The 24,295-nt window shown below is 46.0% G+C and overlaps 2 protein-coding genes across 14 annotated transcripts in view; one reads left to right on the top strand and one right to left on the bottom strand.

The window, feature by feature from the left end:
* Positions 1-187: 187 nt before the first annotated feature.
* FAM161B (FAM161 centrosomal protein B) lies at positions 188-15,619 on the top strand. 3 transcript variants are annotated; one of them, XM_082733451.1, is made up of 9 exons: positions 188-315; positions 2,789-3,105; positions 3,979-4,529; positions 6,051-6,397; positions 7,436-7,563; positions 9,587-9,751; positions 9,983-10,082; positions 12,153-12,295; positions 13,076-15,619. In XM_082733451.1, the coding sequence occupies exons 1-9, from the start codon at positions 259-261 to the stop codon at positions 13,212-13,214; spliced, it is 1,947 nt and encodes a 648-aa protein (XP_082589577.1). In that variant the 5' UTR covers positions 188-258; the 3' UTR covers positions 13,215-15,619. The 3 variants fall into 3 exon arrangements, with proteins under 3 accessions (XP_082589577.1, XP_082589579.1, XP_082589578.1); XM_082733453.1 differs by lacking the exons at positions 188-315; positions 2,789-3,105 and adding an exon at positions 3,517-3,538 and having other exon boundaries at positions 3,957-4,529; positions 13,076-14,146; XM_082733452.1 differs by lacking the exons at positions 188-315; positions 2,789-3,105 and adding an exon at positions 3,583-3,664 and having other exon boundaries at positions 3,962-4,529; positions 13,076-14,146.
* ZNF410 (zinc finger protein 410) overlaps positions 13,010-24,295 on the bottom strand; it is a 41,662-nt gene continuing 30,376 nt past the window's right edge. For 6 of the 11 annotated variants that reach the window (XM_082733472.1, XM_082733480.1, XM_082733475.1 and 3 more), the window contains 3 exons: positions 23,609-23,749; positions 21,994-22,121; positions 13,010-15,371 (listed from right to left, as the gene is read on the bottom strand). In XM_082733472.1, coding sequence (XP_082589598.1) covers positions 15,333-15,371; positions 21,994-22,121; positions 23,609-23,749 — 308 coding nt within the window. In that variant the 3' untranslated portion in view covers positions 13,010-15,332. Of the gene's footprint in view, positions 15,372-21,993; positions 22,122-23,071; positions 23,277-23,608; positions 23,750-24,295 lie in introns of all 11 variants that reach the window. The other 5 variants (XM_082733477.1, XM_082733478.1, XM_082733479.1 and 2 more) reach the window with 2 other exon arrangements.

The following is a 24,295-nucleotide window of genomic DNA, read 5'->3' as shown; positions in this document are numbered from 1 at the left end:
TAGCTGCTTCCGCCCCGGCCTCAGAGCCGGAAATAGAACCCGCAAAGACTAGGCCAATCAGAAAATGACTCTTGCCAACTTGGGCGGGAAAGATCAGAAGCTTCCTGGGAAGGGGGGACTGGCTCAGGCATCCGCCTGGGAGCCAATCAGAGGCCAAAGCCAGAAGGGGGCGGAACCTAATCTTGCAGCTAGTACCGCCCGCGCCCCAGCGCGTAGCCGGAGCTGTCACCGCCGCCTCCGTCTCTGCCCGCGGAGAAGATGACCATCGGGAGGGCTGCAGGAGCCCTCAGTGGAGGCGCTCAGTGGAGCCGTCAGGTGAGGAGAGAAGGAGAGGAATTGGGTCTGCGCCCCGGAAAGGAATCTCTAAGAAAGGAAACTGTTTGACGTTGCCTTGGAGACAGACGGCAGGAGCGTGTCGCAGGGGGCGTGGGATTAAAATCCGCAGCGTTTGAGGCCCCGCAGGCGGACTCCCCAGGGGGTTGAGTCTTACGTCAGGCCCTTCGTAGAACCACAGCGATGGCCCTCGGTTTTCGCTTATCCTGTCAACTACCCTAGAACTGATAGTCCGATGTTGTCCCCATTTTGTAGAAAAGAAAACTGAGGCATAGAGGGACTAAGAGATTTGCAATAGAGGGGCGCCTGGGTGGCTCAGTCAGCTAAGCCTCTGCCTTCGGCTCAGGTCATGATCCCAGGGTCTTGGGATGGAGCCCCGCATTGGGCTCTCTGCTTAGCGGGGAGCCTGCTTCTCCCTCTGCCCCTCCCCCAAACTCGTGTGCTCTCTCGCGCGCTCGCTCTCTCTCTCTCTCAAATAAATAAGATCTTTACAAAAATATATAGAAAAACGGAATCCATACAGAAAGTTGCTTAGGGCTGGCAGCGAGGGAAGGGTTGGAAAGACTAAGCAAAATACGGAGTGACTACTAAACTAAATGGTATGGGCTTGCTTTCTTTTTTTAAGATTTTATTTATTTGACAGACAGAGATCACAAGCAGGCAGAGAGAGGGGGAGAAGCAGGCTCCCCGCTGAGCAGAGAGCCAGATGTCAGGCTTGATCCCAGGACCCTGAGATCAGGATGTGGGCTGAAGGCAGAGGCTTAACCTACTGAGCCACCCAGGATCCCGCCAGTATGGGCTTTCTTTGGGGTGATTAAAATGCTCTAAAATTGATGGTGATGGTGATTGCACAGCTCTGTGAATATACTAAAGCCCATTGCACTGTACTCTTTCCATAAGTGAATTATTTAAATTATATGGTGTCTGAATTATATCTGGATAAAGTCATTTTTTTAAAAAATTTTTCCCAAGATCACACACTCCTCGGTAGCAGCGCAAGGGCTGGAGCACATTCTTTGACTCAGAATCCAGTGTTCTTTTCAGTATTAGAGCTGGACCTTAGAGAATCATCCCCAAGTGTCACCTGGAGGCCTGTAGGCACCTCTGCTCCAGGTGCAAGCAGTCATCTTATCCCACCCAATCCTGGCCTCACACCTGCTTCTCTAAGGATATCTCATACCACTGTCCTCCAGGCACCCTGGCCCTCCTTTTGCCTCTCCAAGAGCCAAATTTATTCCTGCTTCAAGGCCTTTGCATTTGCTTTTCCTTGAACCCAGAACCCTCCTACCCCAGCTCTTAGCAAGGCTGGGTCCCTCTCATCAATCAGGTGTTCAGCCTAAAACTCCTCTGCAGTGAGAAAGTAAAAATCAGCCCAAGACCAAGAAAGTACGGTGCAGACTGCAACAGACACAGCTAAGGTGAGCTGCCAGATGAGCAGAAAACAGTGTTTCTCACGGGCCACAGCAGACCTGCAAAACGATTAAGACCTCCTTCTAAATGATGATGCTTACCTATCAATTACTTACCCAGCCCCACTTTGTTCTGTTACCCTTGGAATCAAAAGTGCTCACTCACTCACGGAACCGTGCCCTCTTCACGACAGCATCCGTTCAGAGTGGATACAGAGGGATCCACCCCCTCCCCCATCGCTGGGACAAACCAGCCCCAGGAAAAGCCCGTCCCCATCCCCCACCCTGCACGTTCCCTTAATTTTTCATGGTGTACGCCAACAAATTAATAAACCTAGCTCTGATTATAGGTACTCTTCCCAGATTTTTATCTGACGGGCTTTTATCAACAGAACAGCTTCCCAAACCACTTCATCATCGCATAATCTCTCAGTTTATGACTTTCATTGAATATATTATCACCTTATATTGTCTGTCTCCCTCTCTCTACAGCATAAGCTTTGTGAGTAGGGACTTGTGTTCTCAGCCTAATGCCCAGTGCACATTAGGCACCAAATAAAGATTTTCTAAAGGAATGGAGTATTGAAACCCACTTTCTAGGACACTGTTCTTTCAGCTAGAACACAGTATCTGTCCAGTTAATTATTCGTTCCTAGTAACGGGGTAGATCTTAGGTAGAATAGGAGGAAAGCAGAGGTGCAGACAGGAGGAGCAGGAAAAAGAAGATTGGCAACAAGTAGGTAAAAACCAAATAGGGCAAGAGTGTGGCCAAAGTCTGGGTGGGGTTCCTGGAGTGCAGGGGGCGGAGTGCATGCCACAGGACAGGTACTCAGTAACTGTTCACCTGTCTGCTTCCCTTCCCTGCCCTTCAACCAAGCATCCCCCATATACCAATTTGTGAAATTTCTTTAAAGCGAGGAACAATCTTATTTTTCTTCCTTCCCAGTCCCTAGTATACAGAGACTTATTCAAAGTGAAGTTAGCAGTTATGTTTTGAGTAAATTTGGAACGATAGTTGACCCACCATTTATTCTATTTCACGGTAGGTGTTTCCCCCCAAATCCTCCTCGGACTCGGAGACAGAAGAGGAGCTGTCTGGGGACGGACCGGTTTTGCCCAGGGCTGGCAAACTGGATGACTTCCTCAGCCCAGAGGACTTGACGCTTTCGGATTCCGACTCAACTGGGAGCTTTTCCGAGTACCTGGAGGTACTAAAGCAGAAAGGCAGGTGGTGCCTGTTGGAATCCCTTTTTCAGTCTGACCCGGACAGTGGTGAGAACTTCTCCGAAGATGAGGACCTGGAGAGTTTCTTCCAAGACAAAGGCAGGGGGAAGCCACAGGTCCAGGACCCACTGTCTGCGAGGTAAGGCACCTCATGCCCAACTCTAGCCAAGTCCCTTGTGACTCTGGGCCTCATCCTCTTCCTCAGTAAAAACCATTCTGCAAGTTGTCCCTTACCCAGGCTCCAGCTCAGAATCCACCTTCGGAGCCAAGTGTGTTCTGATTCCGATCTAGAATAGATTCCTATCTATTTCCTTCCTAAATCACTTTGGGTTACCCTTAGTCACTGGAAGCACTGGGATTGACTAAAGGGATGCCCTTCTCACTCCCTCCCAAGAACAGCAACGAGGTACACTGACCTTGGCCAAGCCCTTCTATATGTGTGTACACTGCATTTATAATATTTAATATTTATTTTTTCTTCCCACTAACCCTGTAAGAAGATACAATTTTTGCCATTCTCCAGATGAGGAAATCAAGGTTCCAAGCAAACCCTGCTAAAGGTCACATGGCTGGTAATTGTTTGAAGCAAGATTTGAACCTGGGTCCGACGTGCACTGTTCTCCTGCCCATGTGAAAATAGAATGCAGGGTGCCGGGCTGGCTCAGTCGGTGGAGTGGGCAGCTCTTGATCTCAGGGATGTGAGTTCCAGCCCCGAGGTGGGTGTGGAATATTACTTTTAAAAAATCTTTACAATAAGAAAACAAACAAGCAAACAGAAAATATTAGAATGCAAAGTGGTAATTCGTGAATCAGTTGTGAGAAAAGACCTCCTAATGGGCTGCTAGATGGCCTGAGGGAAAGGAGGAAGGCCCAGGCGAGAGAGGCACAGGCTCAGAGGCCTACGGGGCCACGATGTCAGGCTGAGAAGCCAGCTGCCACCTCGCCTCCCATCGGCCACCGTCCTCCACGTGTGCTCCATGTGTCCCCCAGGGCAGCTGCTTTCTCCCTCCAGGTGCAGCTCAACGAGGCGCTGCAGCTCCCTGAGCAGCCTTCCCTCCGAGGATCCTAACAGTCAGCCCCAGCCACCCCCAGGCTCCAGGCCCCCCTCGCAGCACAGAAGCATCAGCTCCTGGGTGTCGTCCATCACGGTCCCCCGGCCGTTCCGCATGACACTGCGTGAGGCCCAGAAGAAGGCCCAGTGGCTGGCCTCCCCTGCCTCCTTTGAGCAGGAGAGGAAGCAGGCCCAGCGGCAGGGGCAGGAGGAGGCCGAGTGCCACCGGCAGTTCCGGGCGCAGCCGGTGCCCGCGCACGTCTACCTGCCCCTCTACCAGGAGATCACGGAGCGCAGCGAGGCCCGCAGGCAGGCAGGAATCCAGAAGAGGAAGGAACTGCTCCTCTCCTCCTTGAAGCCCTTCAGCTTCCTAGTGAAGGAGGAGCAGAGAAAGGAAGCCGCTAAGCAGAGGGAGCTGGCTGCCACAGCCAAGGCCAAGGTCCCCAAGCAGAAGGCCACCAGAAGGATTCCCAAGTCCATTCTGGAGCCAGCCCTCGGGGACAAACTGCAAGGTAAAGGCCTCCTTCCCACCATGCTGCCTGCTGCCTGGGGCTGCCAAGGGGTGCTGGGGGTACTTGGGCTCGGGGATTGGGAGATGAACTCATTGCTCTGGAGACCCGGCCTGGCTGGGAGATGAACTCGTTGCTCTGGAGACCCGGCCTCCAGGCCACACTCAGGGCAGGCCACGGGGTATGGGGCTGGCTCTGTCTGTGTCGTGGGGGAGCCCTGGCAGGAGTGAGCGTGAGAGGTGGCCTGGCATGCCCTAGGTTGGTCCTGTGGCTGCTCTCGGGACACGAACGCATCGGCAGAACCAGTGAGACAACGAAGGGTCAGCTTAGGCCAGTGCCACCACCAGCTGCTCCCGAGGGAAGCTCCCACGCCGCCTCATTTCAAGAAATGGGGTTCGGTAAAAGGACTCAGGCTTTATTCATTCAGTAACGTGCCAAGCTCCAGGCACTACTGTGTGTGGAATAGACAGACCTGGAGTTGGTGCACACGGGAGGCAGCCAGATACCAGGTAACAGAGCCCACGGATGTGGTGAGTGGTCTACAAGGTGTAAAGCCTTCCCCCTCACGGAGCACAGGACACAAGGACCTCACATCAGATGTGGTGAGGCGGTGGGAGAAGGTAGGGAAGGTCCCGGGGAAAGAATACTGAGGCAGCCCCTGAAGGAAGGGAAGAGGGAGGAAGAGTGAACCAGAGAGAACAGGGCAGAGGTCAGAAGCCGCAGAACACAGGCACAGGACAGGGGAGAGAAGAGGGAGTGGGGAGGGAGAGGCAGGCCCTGGGCAGACCTGGGGGCTTGTAGGCGGGGGAGAAGGTTGGATTTCCTCCCAAGGGCACTGGGGAACCCCTGAAGGGCTTTATGGAGGGGCTCGGGATCAGATCCGCAGCCCAGGAAGACCACTCAGATGCTGCGGTGGAGACGGTTAAGGGGGGAGGGACAGGCCGGGAGGGTGTTGGTCTGCAGGACCCCGTGTGGACAGTTCAGTGGGAGATTGTGAAATGAGCAGCAGGACCGGCAGGAGCACGGTTAAAGAGCAGAGACCGCAGAACTTGGGACTGACCAGAGACAGCAGGCGAGAGTGATTTGGGCAACAGCGTGGGTCTCTGGGTGGATAGCAGGTACTTGCCCTGAGTCTGGGGGACCTGGGAGAAGGGGGTGACCGCCCACCTCGCCAGCTCCACCTCTGAAGAAGGAACCACAGAAAGCATTCGGTGCCCGTGGTGTCCGTGGTGGCTGCCTCTGCGGCCTGCTGGTACCTGGCAGCCGTGTTCTGGCCAATGTTTATGAACGAACTCTCCAGAAAAGACAAAGCAAGCTGATCTGTAGTGTTTGCCATTGTCCGTCATGTAAGCACAGCTCTCCTGGCCGACAGGGAGCTTCCCGTATGGAGTCAGCTGCCGCCCGAAATTCCTGCGGAAGCTGTCGGTCGGCTCCGTCGCCCTCCGCTCGGGCTTCACAGGGAACATTCTCCAAGCCCAGGCAGGTCCCCTCTCACCCATCACCACCCTGACTTCTTCTCCACAGAAGCGGAACTCTTAAGGAAAATTCGCATCCAGATGAGAGCCCTAGACATGCTCCAGAAGGCCGCCTCCCCGATCGCCCCCTCCGGGGACCGGGTGGGCCCACAGCCCCGCGCGGCTACCCGAACCCAGAAGGAAAAGCTTGCGTTTCTGCACACGGACTTTGGATTTCAGCCTCGTGTGAATCCTGCCATCCCTGACTACGAAGGCCTTTACAGGGCCTTCCAGAGAAGAGCTGCCAAGAGAAGGGACACCAGAGAGGGGACTCGCAACAAGCCCTTCTTGCTGAGGACTGGCAGCCTGTGTCGCACTCCGCGGTCCTGTGATGCCGCCACATCTGGAGGGAGGAGGGTGAGAGCCCAGGCCGCTGCAGGAGGGTCGGGGCCTGGGACCCAGCAGACAGGCCAGTCTTGATGGGAGGCACTTCTCGTGACATTTTCCTGTCTCTCTCTTTTTTTTTTTTAAAACAACACTGGCTCAGGGGTGCCTGGGTGGCTCAGTCAGTTGAGGAGCTGACTTTGGCTCAGGTCATGGTCCCGGGGTCGTGGGATCGAGTCCGCATCAGGCTCCTGCTCAGCGGGGAGTCTGTTTCTCTCTCTGCCTGCTGCTCTCCCTGCCTGAGCATGCATGCACGCGCGCGCGCTCTTTCTCTCTCTCTGATAAATCAATCAATCAATCTTGAAAAATAAATTTAAAAAATTAAAAAGAAACACTGGCTCCTTATAGAAGGCTGATGAATCATTGACCTCTACCTGTGACACTAATAATACATTATATGTTAATCAATTGAATTTTAATTTTTAAAAACTTAAAAAAAATTAACACTGGCTCTGCTGTAAGCTCCACAGTTCCTATAAACTGAGAACCATAATAATACTTCCTTTCCTTGCCTCCGGAGAGGGAACTTTTCTAGAGAAATTTTGCAGAAATAAGTCCAAGCAAGTCTAGAAGGTAGGGAGTTGGGATCAATTGCTCAGAACCCTGTATCAATTAGAACTCTTCCCAGCTGATTTTTTTTTCAAATATTTTATCCATTTATCTGACAGAGATCACAAGTAGGCAGAGAGAGAGGGGGGAAGCAGGCTTCCTGCTGAGCAGAGAGCCCAACGTGGGGCTCGATCCCAGGACCCTGGGATCATGACCTGAGCCGAAGCAGAGGCTTTAACCCACTGAGCCACCCAGGTGCCCCACTTCTCATCTGATCTTAAAACTTTAGGACTGATATCCAACTCTAGGCCTAGTAATAAACTCATTACTCTTTCCATAATCCCAGGAGGGGGAAAAAAGGATTCTCGGTCTGACTAGTCCTTCACTGAAAATGAATCCTAGTTAGAATAGAAACTCATCACACATGGCTGTCCCATCAATACCAACCTTCGTTTCTTCTAGGACTCTCCACAGCCACCAGCCACACCCCTGCCAAGGAGCCGTTCTCTGAGCGGCCTTGCTTCCCTCTCCGCCAACACCCTCCCTGTGCACATCACAGACGCCACCAGGAAGAGGGAATCTGCAGTCAGGTGAGTGGTCGAGTCCAAGACCTTGGCCTACGATGGAGATCAGTGGTCAGCGCTTGGATCTTGACCTCAGTGCTAGAAACCATCCTGCTGCTGGGCCTCCTCTCTGGTTATCGGAGAGACCTATGGGGTGGAAGGGAATGCTGATCGGACAGGAATTCACGTCACCCCCTACACGCAGTGCTGGAGAACACCAGGCCATCACTTAGCAGGTGCTCACGGGAACTTACTCTGAGCCAGTTACAATGTTAAGCCTGGAGATGCCTTATGGAACCTCTAGTTTAGTATCTAGTATGAAATACAGAAAAGCAAAGAAGTTACCATATTTTGTAAGAAGTGCATTGGTGGGGGAAATACAGGGAAACTTGGGAGCACTGGATAGCCTGGGGCAGGGGTCTCTTTAATCTCTGAAGAATGAGGAATTAGCCGAAGCCTGGAAAGAAGGTTCCAGAGAGAACAACATGGGTGAAGACCCACAGATGAGAGAGGGAGCTGTTAGGAACAGGAATTCAGAGAAACGTGATGGCAGGTAGTGGACCTGGTCACAAAGAGAAGGCAGGTACCACACGACTAGAGACTGTCTGAGATTCATCTTTGGGGAATTATCAGAAGTTGGTTGGGAAGCAGGAGCCTCCTTACTTTTTAATTCTTTAACTGACCTGACTCTGTCATAGTATTGCTCTCATCAGACCAGCACCCCGGCAAGAGTTCCTCAGCTAGACCTCTGAGCTGAAGTTGGCAGACAAGGTCATGGTAATAACACTTAGGACTAGCATCTTAGTGCTTTCCTGTGGGGCTCAGAGAGGAGTACTCGGGACCTACTTGACTCTTTAGGACACGCAACAGTGATCTTAGAAATGTATTTAGGGGGCGCCTGGGTGGCTCAGTGGGTTAAGCCTCTGCCTTCAGCTCAGGTCATGATCTCAGGGTCCTGGGATCGAGCCCTGCACCGGGTTCTCTGCTCAGCAGGGAGCCTGCTCGCCAATCCCCCCTTCTGCCCCCCACCTGCCTCTCTGCCTCTCTGCATACTTGTGATCCCTGTCTGTCAAATAAATAAATAAAATCTTTAAAAAACAGAAAGAAAGAAAGAAATATATTTAGAATCTAAGGGGTACTCCCTTCTTCCTCAAATTTCTTAGGGCTACTGAATGAAGGCTACATGCATCACTATCCTGAGGCCCCAGTACGATAAGCCTTCTGAACGGAAGCTCACCCCCCTAGGGGATGTCTGTATTTACTTCCCAGCAACGGGGAGTTTGATACCATGGCAGACTCAACTTCCCTGCCTTCCTTCCTAATCTGTTCATTTGAATGTAAATATCCAAATGCAAGAGTCTTGACTGTTTTTTCTTTTCGTAGAACTCTCCATAGTACCCTGTCAAATGATACTTACACAAACTAAGTGCTGTAAATTAACCCCAAACTGTGCAGGGAAAGAAGCCTATTTTCAGTTCTCTGTGAAAATGCAGAATTGTATTCCCAAGGGCCCATGAATCCAGGCACCTTCGAGCACAGTGGTCCAGGACAGAGGCTTGGGAGTCAGACATCCTGGTTCAGATCTTGGCCTCTCCACTGGCTTGCGGGGGCGGCTTTGAGTAAGTGGCTTACTCTTTCTGAACCTCCATCTCCTCGCCTATAAAAAGAGGAGCTTACAGTTCTCACCTCATAGGCCAGTTAGGAAGATAATGGATATAAAGCACTTGATTTCTTTCTCCACTCAGTTCCGAGTAGAGAGCTCAGCAAACAGCAGCTCTCAGGATCATCTCATTTCCAGACAAGCCAGAAGCATGAGTACAAGGATATTTTAACTCGTATGTTTTTTCAGTTCAATTAATGAACTTCTCCTGGGGCAGAAGATTACTGTGTCCATAGTGCTGGGAAGGCTTCATCTGCCAATTTCAGAATCCTATTCTTTCTGAAATGCCCTTCATTGAAAATATCATTTTACTTTCCAGAGAGGTTACTAAGACTGCTTTCAAATATACTCAAGTTGGTCATCTGTATGATTTTTGCCTCCTCTCTTTAGAAGTTCACTTGAAAAAAAGGACAGAGCAGATGAGAGTACTCAGTGGTTGGAGATGCACAAAAAGAAGTGTCAAGCGATGTCTAAATCCGTGACCTTTCGTGCCAAAGCCATGGATCCCCATCAAAGCCTGGAGGAAGTGTTCAAAGCAAAGCTGAAAGAGAATCGGTCAGTGTCCTCCCTGTGTCAAAGAGTGCCTGTCTCGGGATCCAGTAGATCATGAGCCTTGAAAAATGGCAAAATGGAGTTATTAGACTCCTATAATCGCACACAGTCAAGGATTTTGCTAGGCACAGTTAGGAATTTACAATGACCTTGGGAATTACTCTGCATAATTGGAGTGAAGGCTATTCCAGATTGGAAAAAGAGAATTGATTCTAAGAACCTTGTTAATTCCAGGAACAATGACCGTAAAAGAGCAAAAGAGTATAAGAAAGAATTGGAAGAAATGAAGAAGAGAATAGAGACAAGACCCTACCTCTTTGAACAAGTTAGCAAGGTAAAACTAAACCAGCATTCATTTTCTTTCAGTTTTGGATGAAAGGGCTCTTGAAAATGATGGGATAGTTTTATTTGTTTGTTTGTTTTTTTAAGATTGTATTTATCAGAAAGAGTGAGAGAGAGAAAGAGACAAGGGAGAGCACAAGTGGGGGCAGGGTTAGAGGGAAAGGGAGAAGCAGGCCCCCCTCTGAGCAGGGAGACTGATGTGGGACTCGATCCCAGGACCTCCTGACCTGAGCCAAAAGCAGATGCTTAAATAACTGAGCTACCCAGGTGTCCCATGATGGAACAATTTAATATCTGGGTATTAAACATTTCTTTGGGGTCAGGAAGATTCTAAATTAGACCTGTTATTAACTACCATCTCCCTCCCCTCCCAAGTACATAGTGAAGTGGTGAATGCTGCTTAGACTGATTTCATCCAAGACAGGACTCCAGAGGCATCTATAAAGTATTTCACTTCTGGAGTGTTTGCTGCGGTCTGGCTTTCAGTTTGAATCATGGTGAGGGCTAAATCCCACATACGCAGGGACAGTTTGGCTGTGTCAGTGAGACGATCTTTAACTTGCTAACAGAGTCTCTCCCCCTGCACTGCTGCTACCCTGGGCATCCCCAGCCTCCAGAGCTGTGGCCCATTTGTGGGTCTCCAGACATTGGTATGCTCACAAGCACCCCAGAAAGTCCTTTTCAGATTAAGTGGCCTTCAGGATAGAAGAATCATTTTAAGGTGTTCTCTAGACCTTTAGGGAAGTTGCACCCAGCTGAGATCTGGTCTCCCTAAGGAAGCTCTGGAGCTTCTGAAGCTGGTTTGGATGAACGGCCTCAGAAAGGCCACCATCCCCGGGGGTATGGGGTTCTATCATGCTCTGCAGATCCCTCTTCTCTCCAGTTTCAGATAAAAGTTGGGGTTTCCTAGTGACCTGATTCCAGCAGCTGGACATCATCTCCATCTTACAGCCAGTGTGTCTTATCTAGGCATTTTCCGGGTACACTCCTCCCCCATCATACATACCATACACAGACTCACACATGCTGGATGGTCTTGGGTTTACTTAGCAACTAGCATTGCTCAAATCTCTCATAATGCCCTTTCCTCTTTATGTTAATTTTTTTCAAGCAACCTCACCCTCAGATCACAACAGATCTTTCACCACTCCAGGAAAAATACAAAGTGCTCTATATGATTTTGCTTAAATTAAAACAAAAAAGAACATTTTCCTCCTCCTCAGGCATACCATCTATCCTGTTAAGAGTGTTTTGTTAGGAGCGCTCAGGTGGCTCAGTGGGTTAAAGCCTCTGCCTTCGGCTCAGGTCATGATCTCAGGGTCCTAGTGATCAAGCCCCGCATTGGGCTCTCTGCTCAGCGGGGAGCTGGCTTCCCCGGCTCTCTCTGCCTGCTTGTGATCTCTCTTTGTCAAATAAAAAAAATTTTTTTGAAGAGTGTTTTGTTATATTTTAGTGGGTGTTTTTCTTTTTACATATGTATTTTAGTGTTGATTTTTTAAAAATTTATTTATTTACTCTAATTAGAGCACAAGCAGGAGGGGCTGAGGGAGCAAGAATCTCAAGTAGACTGCACTGAGTATGCAGCCGGACTTGGGGCTCAGTCCCAGGACCCTGAGACCATGACCTGAGCCAGAACCAAGAGTTGGACGCTTAACCAACTACACCACCCAGGCACCCCTGGTTGTTTTCAAATCTTAAAATGTTTTTAAGTCCATGTTTTCATCTGAGTCTCACTTGATCTTCCAAAAATCTATATCTTTTCTTCTCAAAGGTGGGTCCTAAATCAATTGTTGGCATCCGCTGGGAGTGTTAGATATACAGAATTGTGAGCCTTCTCTGAGACCTACCCAATGAGAATTTACATTAATAACAAGACCTTCAGGTAGTTCCTATGCACTTTTAAGGCTAGAAAAAGCTCTAAGAAATTTTCATGCACATTGGTGCCCAGCACTAATGGGGGGTTGGGGAAGGGGGCAGTTATAGGCATACGGATTAAGCAAGTGATTTCGAATTACCTGGTGATTCACAAGACAGCTACAGCAGATTAATTTCCATTCCACAGGACCTTGCCAGGAAAGCTGCAGAACAACGGTATCGAGACACCCTGAAGCAGGCTGGGCTCGATGAAGACTTTGTGAGGAGCAAGGGTCAGGGCAGCCGGGATGAACAGTGGCGGGGGCAGTCAGAAGGCCGTGACTGTCCCAGGTAATCTCGGATCCTCCTTGTTATCTGCAGCTCTCGAACTGCCATGCCTCCCGATGCCACCACTCGTGCGTTTTGAGATCATAATCCTGTATATATGGAATACTAACCCAGAGATCCCCACATAACACATTTAAATTGGGAGAATAGTGCAATTGTGAATAAAATATAACCATTGTATATGGGCTGTAGATTCCTTCAGTTTGAAACAGATCATTTTTCCAATTCTACTTCCAGGGCCATCAGTCAAAAATATCTCCACTTCACTTTTGAGGAACAAATGTTATGTGTGTCTGTGGGTGTAAAGGTGCCCCAATGTGTATTTTTACTTACTATAAAATGATAAAACTATTTTACTAGCACTTTTTATTCTGTTTGGATAACTGAAGGTAAAAACCTATATTGAGCTACAATAAAAGCTATACTGTCCTGAACAATCAAAGCCTTTATCCCCTCAGCATGGTCACCGTGGCTTGTTAAAAATCTAGCACTCATTAAAGAAGTAACTCATTAAAAAAAAAAAAAGTACTTCATTAGTAGCACCCCTCCTTTGGTATCATATAAGGGAAGGGGAGAAAAGCATACTATCACCATTATTCTCAACTTTGTTTTGTTTCTTAAATCCTAATGGCCCCTCCCTTAATTCCTATCCCAGTTTCCCCCCTAGAAATTTCCCTTTATACCCCATATAAAATAATGAACATGTTGAAACCATCCTTCAGCCTTACATAATGTTTTTAATTAAAAACATTTTATTTCATAATGCTTTAATTTATTCTGTAGCACCCATGAAACTACAAAACTCAGCACCAAAAATCCACAGCAGGATTTAGAAGAATCTCTACAAGAGCCTACAAGTCCCAAGAAAGAACTGGAAGAGCTGTCTTACGAACTACTAGATAATTGCAAATCACTTGCTTAATCAGTAACACAAAATTACTGCTTTTCAATATTAACCAGCTAACTTGGGGGCTGAGTCAAGGCAGGCAAAACTTGGCTTCTGAGTCAACGGCTACTCTTGGAGGATGGGGAAAAGCAGGTAACAAACAGGGAATGATTGGTTTAAATAAATCAAAGTGAAAAACCTCAGGACGAGAGCTGAGTTAAGCATTCTTGCTTTGTGCCTCCTACTTTAAAAAAAGGCACAAGCCCAAATGCCTACAAGGGGCTAGTTAGGAAACCAATGGCTCACATGTGCTGGGTATGAGTAGGAGTCAGTAGAGACCAGAGTCTCTGCTAGAACACAGGCCCAGAATTGCCAGATCAACCCAGTTTCAACAGAAGCCAGAAATTTGCATGTTAACAACTAATTTAAAAATTACTTAGAAATATTGCGTGGGAGTAACAAAACACCTGCAGGATGACACGCTTGCATCTTTTGCTACGCGGTCTCTCAACCTCAGTACTATTGGCATTTTGCGCCAGAGGAGTCTGTGTTGGGCATTGGGAGAGGGCGCTGTCCTTACATTATAGAAAGTTTAGCAGCATCCTGGGCTCCTACTCACAAAATGCCAGTAATTCCCTCTCCCCTAGTTGTGACGAACAAAAATGTCTAGTCTAGATATTGCCACATGTGGGGGCAGGCAAAAATATTCCCAGTTAAGAACCATGCTATAGTATAAAAGTAAGGCTACAGGAAGTAAAAACTGGTAATTTAAAAATACAGGAAATTGACATGAACTCAATCTATGTAACAAAGGATGATTATGCGTGTCATTAACAAATTAAGAACTATATTTATTTATTACAGTAGTTAATTCTGTCCTGTTATTTGCTTAGAATATGCCACTGTGTACATGGTATGTAAGTGTCAGCATGAGGTTCATTTTAAATAAATGTGAAAATTCTCTGATAGCCATGATTTTCTACCAGTAAGTGATCTCTGGAACCCTCTTCTCACCAATGATTGATTAGATATTCTCTATCAGCTGTAGAGACAGGATGATAGCAAGAGTGCCTACTCGTAAAAGAAGCACATTTCTCATGTTTTTGTTTTTGTTTTTGTTCAGCTTTCTGGAAAAATTCAAAAGTATCTGTTATTATTGCCATTTTTCCAGACTCAGACATGGCCCCTTCTTGTGATGACAGAGGGGTACTATGATAACTACTACCTAGGTTTTCTAGTTAGAGAGGAAGCTGCTCGTCTCCGTTCCCCAAGACTCCTGGGCTCAGTTTTTCCTGCATGGAATCCAAAGGGACAATCAGTGCCCTCTCTTAAAGGGAAAGCCTGAACTATTTTCTTAATCTCCTAAGAAAATGGGTTTTGTCCAAAACAAGGAACCAAAGAACTGCCTGGGCTGTCTTGTTTATTTAAAGGGAAAACAACTGAAGCTGTGAATCATGTGGTATTTAACTTTAAAAAAAAAAATCAAAAAACAAAAAACCTTCAACATGCTACTGTATATTCTATAAACAAAACAAAGTGACCAAGTAGAAGTGGATACGACAAGATAGTACCTCAGCCCGGGCCAGATAGGGATTCAAGTAATTTATTTTTTTGCAGCCCAGGGGCAGAGAGTCTCTTACTCAGGTTGCTAAAGGGAGGACGCCACAGGAGAACTGACACCCCTCCCTTCTCAAAAGCAACAAGGCATCTTGAAAGCTCAACTTCTTGGTGAAGTTTTGTGGTTGGTGGCAGGACTTAGTTCATCCATATGAAAAGACAGCTGAGCCTGGGATGTAAATTCTTCAAAGGAAAATCCCTTTCTAAGAGTCACACCGAAGAAATTTCAGCCAACACATAATCAAATTCCCTTTTGGGAGAAGTCCATCCCAAAATTTCATAGTGGGAGGAGAGGTAGGTACAGTTACCCAGCCCACATTCACTGCTTTCGTCCTTGTCTGGATCAGATGTGGTGTGAAAAGCAGCGCTCCCACATTCATCGTCTCTGTCCGGGACGGTCAACAGAGGCAGAAGCAGGGTCCTGTCCTTCACAGATTCGTTTCAGATCTGGCAGACCACGAGCCAGAAGCCTCCTGTTCCCACTATGTGCACTCTGGGATCAGACAGAGCTCCTCTTCCAGAAGTCGGTGTCCATGCTCATGTCCGGCTTTCAGTTAATTCTCCTTGGTTTAGTAACTGTAAAAGATTAAAACCAAATCTGGAACAGGCTACCAATGACTAATGGGAAAAAGAATTCTTACTACGGAAAAGGTGGGGAGTGGGGAAATGCACAGCCGGGGTGAGTCAAGACTGTCTAGCTCCAAAGCAAGAGACACATGTAGACTGATAAATCTTCATGTCCTGGCCTTGGGACAGTGTTTGGCCACTTCACGATGCTGGCATTTCCACTATGGCAATAAAAGATCCTGAGTCCATAAGCCAAACTATTGTTTGTGTGGTCACGTCCTTGCTCGTCTGTGCTGGAGGCATCCATACTTACAGATTCATCATTCATCAGAAATGGTGGAACTAAAAATCTTACGTCAATCAATGTTAGTCCAAAGTACAGGCGGAATACTTGCTCAAGCAGAAGTAAGAGGAATGGGAAGCTGTTCCCAGTGAGTTCCATATAAGAGCTAGAACATACACTCGTAAGAAATCCAGGGATTCCGAGGGCTTAAAAAGACACCTCTGGAGTCTCAAGAGGGCGGCAGCTAAAACACTTTCTACTCTACACCCACCCAAGGTTTTCTGTTGAAAGGTGGTTCTGTACAATAATTGATAAACTTCGGTTCCATTTTATTATGAGAATGAGATGAGAATAACAGAGTGAAATTCAGAATACAATTTGGCTTAGTAAAATATATCCAGATAAATTCCTGTGAAGAAGATAGATTTACTTGGTGATCTCAGTTTGGATGAAGGTTATTTATAGAGTAGAATTTAATAAGACAGAATATAAAGAAATTTAAACAAAATTTAAAGAAAAGTTTAAAAATTTAAAGAAACCACAAATTTCATATGATGCTGTGTGGTGGGGATGTATGTATGCATGATGTCGTCTTACTCTACATCAAGACCCAGGTGCTCCCACTCAAATTTAGTAATGGCACTTTATGGAAGATCTTAAAGAATTTGTCATTTGTTTTCCTCATTTTGGGGGACAAATTCTGATATATTCAAGCCTAGCTGAATCATTTACACTGCCTCGTGAGTTCAAGAATGTCATCACAATGTGACTACAGAACCCCACTCGGGATGCCTTTTAGTCAGCAGAGGTCCGAACGCCCCAGGGTCCCAGTTGGGCTGGCATGGTAAGTCCTCTGCCTGATTTGCAGGAAACTGGGTAACACTGAAAGGAAAATAAAAATTGTCTAATCTGAACCACCCGAATAAGATGTAGTTTTGATATATTTCCCATGATATTTTTTTTAAGAGGATAAGGTTTTTTTAAAAGCCTGTCATTTATTTATTTTTAAGTAATCTCCACACCCAATATAGGGCTCAAACTCACCACCCCAAGATCAAGAGTCCCATACTCTGCCGACCTAAGCTAACAAGGTACCCTCTCATGATAATTTCTGATGCTTGCTTTGGTTATTCTCTGATATTCTTGATAAGCTTATTTTTAGAGCATATTTACAGGAGTCCAAGCATAAGAGCATCATTAATGCTTTCAGGTCTGATCTACAATGTGTGATTATCTCCAAAACCAGAGTTTGAAATGGACATGCTTGGTTTAGATTACAAACAGCCAGGACGCCTGGGCGGCGCAGTCAGTTAAGCATCCGACTCTTGGTTTCTGCTCAGGTCATGATCTCGGGGTTCTGAGACTGGGCCCCTTCAAGCTCAGCTCAGTCTGCTTAAGACCCTCTCTCACTTTGCCCCTCCACTCTGCTCTCTCTCAAATAAATAAATAAAATCGTAAAAAAAAAAAAAAGGATTGTAAATAGCCTCCTTCTATCTGCGAATCCTTGAAGAATCCTCATTCCTCGGTCGCTGGAGGGAGGTCAGTTAGTACCAGGAGCTTAGAGGAAGAGGACTAAACCTGGAGTCTTGAGGGGCCTATAGGTTTAAAAAATGAAGGTATCAGGGGCACCTGGGTGGCTCAGTTGGATAAGCAACTGCCTTTGGCTCAGGTCATGATCCTGGAGTCCCAGAATTGAGTCCCGCATCCGGCTCCCTGCTTGGCGGGGAGTCTGCTTCTCCCTCTGACCTATCCCCTCTCATGTGCTCTCTCTCTCAAATAAATAAATAAAATCTTTAAAAAAAAAAAAATGAAGGTATCAGAGGATGTGGTCAGCCTGCCATGATCAGGAAAAGGAGGGATGATCAGCGGGAATGCCTGTTGTAAGAGAAAAATAACAGAGGTAACAGTGAAGGAAACAGAAGTGAGGTTCAGACAGAAGGGGAGTTTGTAAATATGCAACGACCCATGCGGGAAAAGTAATCATCCAGGATTTTCAGCTACAACAAGAGCAGCACTTTCTTCTTTGTACTGTTAATATTTTTTTTTTAAAGATTTTATTTATTCATCTGACAGACAGAGATCACAAGTAGGCAGAGAGGCAGGCAGAGAGGCAGGCAGAGAGAGAGCGGGAAGCAGGCTCCCCACCGAGCAGAAAGCCCAATGCGGGGCTCGATCCCAGGACCCTGAGATCACGACCTGAGCCAAAGGCAGCGGCTTAACCCACTGAGCCACCCAGGTGCCCCTGTATTGTTAATATTTTTCTAAGAAGTGTCTGGGGCTTCCATCACGAAATTGGGTGCTTAGGGCCTGTACACCTTTAGTGTCCTCCTGGATGAAGGCCGAGTTTTGTTTTTATAGGTGGTCCATGGTACCATGTCCGTCTGAGGCTATGAGTGAGCATCACCCAGACAAGGACACTCTGAAGCCAATTCCAAGACCCACGTGCCTTGGTCCAAAGGGAACAAATGTGCTGTTACTGGACTCCGCACGCACAAATCTGACCATGTCAGACCTGGCTGAAAACCTTCCAGTGGCTCCCCGCTGTCCCAGGATAAAATCACGTCCTTGAAGTGAGGCCTTCAACAGAGAAACCAGCTTATCTTCCCTGCTCCCACTCTCCATTCCACCTTCCATCTTCCTCAACCCTTTGCGGTTCCACAGTTGTGTCCGGCTCCTGCACCTTCTGCGCTGTACACCTTGTTATCTTTATGCCTGTTACTTTCTTCCAGTCCCTTCCACTTCTCCATCAAGATAACAGCTCTTCATCCCTCAGGCCTCAACCTAAACTCTGAAACTTACTCGCTGATGTCCCCCAAGACTAGTACTTACTACACTGTATAAAAATTGCCTGTTTATTGATCTGTCCCCCTTCCCATTCTCTCTTACCATGTAACTCCGGGGGCTCAATTTTGTACAGTTATAAAAGGCAGAGGTCTGAAGTCTGACCCTAAGCTCTTTGAGGCAGAGACGGTACCTTGTTTACTGCTGTTCAGTACCCAAGAGAGGGCCTTGCACACATTAGGTACGTAGTATATGTTGATTAAGCTTTTATACATCTGGCATTTATCTGAGGAAACCTGAAATGCTTCAGTAAAAAAAAAAAAGGTACTTAAAAGTATAGGGGAGGGGCACCTGGGTGGCTCAGTGGGTTAATGCCTCTGCCTTTGGCTCAGGTCATCACCCAGGGTCCTAGGATCGAGCCCCACATCGGGCTCTCTGCTCAGCAGAGAGCCTGGAGCAGAGAGCCTGCTTTCCCCTCTCTCTCTGCCTGCCTCTCTGCCTACTTGTGAAATCTGTCTGTCAAATAAATAAATCAAATCTTTAAAAAAATAAAAAATAAACGTACAGGGGAGAAATGCTCCAAGGTTTCAAATATAGAAGAGGAAAAGGTTGAGTGCTGTGGATTGGTTTATCAGGATAATAATTTCCACTAGGTAAAAAAGATGATCTTTCTGAACTATTTCAGAGCAATCCAATAGTTGATGAGAGTATTTTCTCTAAAATATTTCTTTTACAGAAGAATCACAGTTCAAAAAAGCAGAAAGAAAAAGGGAATTAGGATATCCCCGTTTTGCAAGCCTTTATAAAAAAAAATCGACCTCAGTCATGATCAGTAATGTTTGCCAAAATTTTTATGTAACCCATTGGTCAATCATTAAGCTCAGTAAGAGGAGAACAACTAAACATCGTGTCTGCTGTGAGCTGTCACAGAAAGCAAGAATAGCACCTACAGTATGTTCTTGCCGAGGGGAAAAAACCAAACATGAATCTAAGCTCCTCACGACCAGTTTTGAGGATATCTGTAGATAGAGTAATGTATTAAACAACAAAAGGAGTCAATCAGCCAAAACCAGAATGTGGGAAATTCTTATTAAATAGTTAAGTCATTCTGAAAAAATGGAGATAGAGAGTGGGGGGTGGGGAAGACTGTTAGAAATAAAGAGAATTATTAACCAAATGCAGTGAATGGACCTTGTTTGAATCCTAATTGAAACCAACCAACCATTAAAAGACATTTTGAGAAAAAAATAAAAGGAACACGGACTAAAATTCGAGGATACCAATAAATGACTGTTAATTCTGTTGGGTATGATGAAGATATTATAGCTATGAAAAAATACTTATCTGTTAGCGGTATGTCCTGAAATATCTACAAATGAAATGGTACATCTGTGATTTGCTTTTAAATACTCCAGCACAGGGGCACTTGGGTGGCTCAGTGGGTTAAAGCCTCTGCCTTCGGCTCAGGTCATGATCCCGGAGTCCTGGGATCGAGCCCCACATCGGGCTCTCTGCTCGGCAGAGAGCCTGCTTCCTCCTCTCTCTCTGCCTGCCTCTCTGCCTACTTGTGATCTCTGTCTGTCAAATAAATAAATAAACAAAATCTTAAAAAAAAAAAAAAATACTCCAGCACAAACAGAACAGCACCAACAAGAAGTAGGCGGGAAGAGATAAGTGACAGTAGAAAGTTAACTGTTGAAGTTGTTGGGATAGGTACATGAGTTAATTATACTATACTTTCTCTCACTAGACTCTATTTATTTGTTTTTTATTTTATTTATTATTTATTTATTTTATTTATTTATATAAAGATTATTTATTTATTTATTTGACAGACAGAGATCACAAATCGGCAGAGAGGCAGGCATAGAGAGAGAGAGGAGGAAGCTGGCTCCCCGCTGAGCAGAGAGCCCAATGTGGGAGTACCCCTGAAAACTTTTTTTTAAAAGATTTTATTTAGAGGCGCCTAGGTGGCTCAGTGGCTTAAAGCCTCTGCCTTCGGCTCCGGTCATGATCTCAGGGTCCCGGGATCCAGCCCTGCATCAGGCTCTCCACTCAGCGGGGAGCCTGCTTCCTCCTCCTCTCTCTGCCTGCCTCTCTGCCTACTTGTGATCTCTGTCTGTCAAATAAATAAATAAATCTTAAAAAAAAAAAAGAAAAAAACATTTTATTTAATTGGGGCACTGTGGGTTAAGCCTCTGCCTTCAGCTCGGGTCATGATCTCAGGGTCCTGGGATCGAGCCCCACATCAGGCTCTCTACTCTCTCTGATCTCTGTCAAGTAAATAAAAAAAATCTTTTTTAAAAATTTATTTATTTATTTATTTGACAGACAAAGAACAAGCAGTGGGAGAGGGATCCCCTTCTTGGCGGATACTCCACTGAGTGGGTAGCCCAAGGCAGGGCTCAATCCCAGGACCCTGGGATCATGACCTGAGCCAAAGGCAGCTGCTGAACCAACTGAGCCACCCAGCCACCCCTGAAAATTTTTATAATAAAAATTTTAAAATACATAAATGAAGAGGGGAAATAATAAAGGAAGTCTTCACAGGTGAGATATGTTCCAAAGCAGTAGCCAGGAGAAGGTGATTTAGCAAAGAACCAATGCAACCAATAGCAAAAAAAAATTTCAATATAATATAAGCAAGGCTCAGACAATGGGACACAATGATGAATACAAGGAAAGGTTCTGGCAAATCATTAACATGCGTGTCCAGAGCCCCGTGATTTTGGGCATCCCCAGGAGTCTTACAGAATAATACAGAATATTTCATATGGGATGCAGTCATCAGAACACTGGAACAGCTGATCTTGTGGGATGAGGTTATAATGAAAAGGTCAAGGGAAAAGACGGGAAGGCACTATAAGAGTTACTGTAATTCGAAGGCATCCAGGATACATGGGTTTTTGGCAAAAGTTCATGCATATGCAATGAGCTCATGATGAAGTCATCTACTCCCAGGACAAAAGGCCAATAAAATATCCTAAGATTCTAGAAGCCTGACTTGTTTTCATTCTTTTCTCTGGGTTAGAGCCAAGACCATAGAGTTGGGAATGCTTAGAGTTAACCTAAAACCTTTCCCCGATTTAGATGATGGCTCTCATTCAACAAGCAAGTGAACACATTCCTGTAGGCCCAGTTGGTTCAGCTTGGTACCTCCCAGACATATGACCCTAATAAAATGAACAATGATTACTTTCAGTGATTCTGTCACTATCATTTTTGCTCAAGGACCACTTTGTCCAGGATACTATTTTCTTTATAAAATAAAGCAGCATCCTCATGTCATCGGCAGAGAACACAGGAGCAGCTACCATTCAGTAAGGTATGTATACGAAGGAAATCAAAGCGGAGACCCAGTCATGAATGTCCAATCTCCCAATGCAGGAGACCCTAACAATCAAGCTTAGGTTAAGCTGCATTCAGGCTTAGCCTAAAGGAAGATATTCTAGACAAGATTTCCAGGAAAGGGAAACTGGAGTAATTCAGATCATCTAAACTAGATTCCCAACCACTGCCCACATTAGTCTCCACAGAAACAAAGTTAAGGGCAAGAGAGAGATTTACCTCCTGTGGATTTACAGCAGTTAACACAGAAACCTCATAGGATTGCCTCCCTGACTGCATGGTCACCAAGTGATGTGTCACATCAGGCACTGAAGACAGGGGACGCGGGGATCCTTCAGCAAGCACCTCTGAAACAGCAGAAAATGTTTCAGTGGAGAGTGAATCCACAGATAACCCTACCTGCATTATCAAGCCTGTCACGAAGAACACTACAAACTGCTCCCTGATACCCACATTCCTGTATTCCTTCCAAATTAGCTCCCATCTGAAGAGGATAATCATTACCAGTGAATCTGGAAAGTATTACAAAAGGGGATGGGAAGAAAAGGTAAGAAGTCTTGAGATATACATCAAGAGTTGACCAGTTTTCAAAGTACCAATTCAGAGAAGTACGGCGTTGGCACTGTTAGCTGAATTAGCCGTGCATGAAATGGGGCAAAAGCTGCGGCAGCGGGCGGATCCGGGGACCTTAGTCAACGCTTAAAGCAGCCAACAGCGACATAAACAGCATACTGTGCAGAAGTTAGGAACTTAAATCTGGCTTCAAAGTTCTTATACAGTGTCCCTTCCTCCCATGAGACTTTCTTCCTTAACAGTGGCAAAGCAGTTCCATGCCACGGCCGTGGCTCATACATACTTCAACTGTCCACTAGGATCCTACTATGTAACCGAGGAGGTGTGTTATGGAAGCACATTCTGAGCCCTGTAGGCTCCACACAGAAGTTTACACAAGCATGGTCACTTATACACAAAACTGAGTGGGATACGAGTAACTAAAACACAGGATCTCGGACTTCATCAGTGGAATCACCGTAAAAATCTTCTAGAAATAGTTTATTCACTTAGGTCTCTAATAAATCAAAACTTTCTTCTCCCAGGCTTTCAATACATACTGCTCTTCCAGACAGTACCGTGTAATTTAGCATTTACTCACATACTATCTTCTATTCACTCCATGTTGTCTCCCATATGTAAGTTATGACTTCCAACTGGATTTTAAGGTCCCTGTTTTCTACTTTTGTCTTTCCCACGGTGCCAGGCACATAGTAGGCACTGAATAAATGCATGCTGACCTCACCTGTTAAGTTTTTCAGAGAAGAGGGCCTGGCCTGTGTAACTTGGGTGAAATTTCTATACCAGAGAGGAGCAACTGTCTCCTAGACAGCCCTTTCTTTTCTCCAGAAGATATGGCTTTTGAAGGTATGGAGAAATTGCTTTATATCTCCTCTGTAAAACCTGGTTATGTTCTGTTTAAATGTTTTAAAAGTTAAGTTCTTCCATAACTGCAATAGGAAAGATAGAAATAATTGGGCTAAGATGCTAGGATTATGGATAATTTTCTTCTTAAAATTTTTTTCTCTTTATTCTTTTGTTACATCATCTGTTCAACAACATATATATATGTTCAACAACATATATATATATATATATATATATATATATAAACAGATTCACTTATCCATCCAGAGACAAAGAACACAAATGCTACACAATCATACCACAGCTACTCACAAGAAATGAAATTAATTAAAACCTCCCTTATGAAGACAACCCCATTCCTTAATCCCTAGTTGTAGCCCGTTTTCCCCAAATAAAGGAGAGCTGAAAGTCTTACCATCATCAACTCCTAGGATAGAATTGGTATTTGGTAAGTTCAAGGACTCTCCTCCAAGGCTGGGCTGGGGGTTCATAGGCACCAGGTTTTTACTGGTTACTGAAGCCTCTTCAAGCAAACTACTGCCCATTAGTGGCTCAGCTGCACAGAGAACAGATGTGAGAGACACGCAGCAGGCACAGCTGTGCCTGGTCCCCATTTTCCGTCACAGGAAGCTGGCCTTTCCTTTCAGAACTGGAACTTAACCTGCATCTTAGATGCTATCTACTTCTGGGGAGTAAGAATAACCCTAGAAGGGAAGGGCGGAGCCTCATAGATAAATATCCTTGCCTGTGAGCAGCGTGTGGAGAATTAACATATGAAATGGGATGGGTCCATCCTTGGAAAGGAGTATTTGGAATGAAATAATTGATCACAGTGAGATATGGAAAAAATAATAAAAATGAGTTATCAAATTTAAGTTACGGTAAAAAGGGAGTCAGGACGACTATAAAAAATGTTTAAGGGCGCCTGGGTGGCTCAGTGGGTTAAGCCGCTGCCTTCGGCTCAGGTCATGATCTCAGAGTCCTGGGATCGAGTCCCACATCGGGCTCTCTGCTCAGCGGGGAGCCTGCTTCCTCCTCTCTCTCTGCCTGCCTCTCTGCCTACTTGTGATCTCTGTCTGTCAAATAAATAAATAAAATAAAA

This window comes from Mustela nivalis (assembly GCF_964662115.1).
Source record: "Mustela nivalis genome assembly, chromosome: 6".
Taxonomy (NCBI): domain Eukaryota; kingdom Metazoa; phylum Chordata; class Mammalia; order Carnivora; family Mustelidae; genus Mustela; species Mustela nivalis.
The sequence above is the reverse complement of the archived record's forward strand: the minus strand, read 5'-3'. Positions and strand labels throughout refer to the sequence as shown.

What these genes read in the sequence shown, in the direction of transcription:
- FAM161B (XM_082733451.1), top strand. Translation starts at nt 259, where the DNA reads ATGACCATCGGGAGGGCTGCAGGAGCCCTCAGTGGAGGCGCTCAGTGG. An exon ending in CCACATCTGGAGGGAGGAGG is followed by an intron (nt 6,398 to 7,435) that starts GTGAGAGCCCAG and finishes CGTTTCTTCTAG; the next exon opens with GACTCTCCACAGCCACCAGC. An exon ending in GCAAAGCTGAAAGAGAATCG is followed by an intron (nt 9,752 to 9,982) that starts GTCAGTGTCCTC and finishes TGTTAATTCCAG; the next exon opens with GAACAATGACCGTAAAAGAG.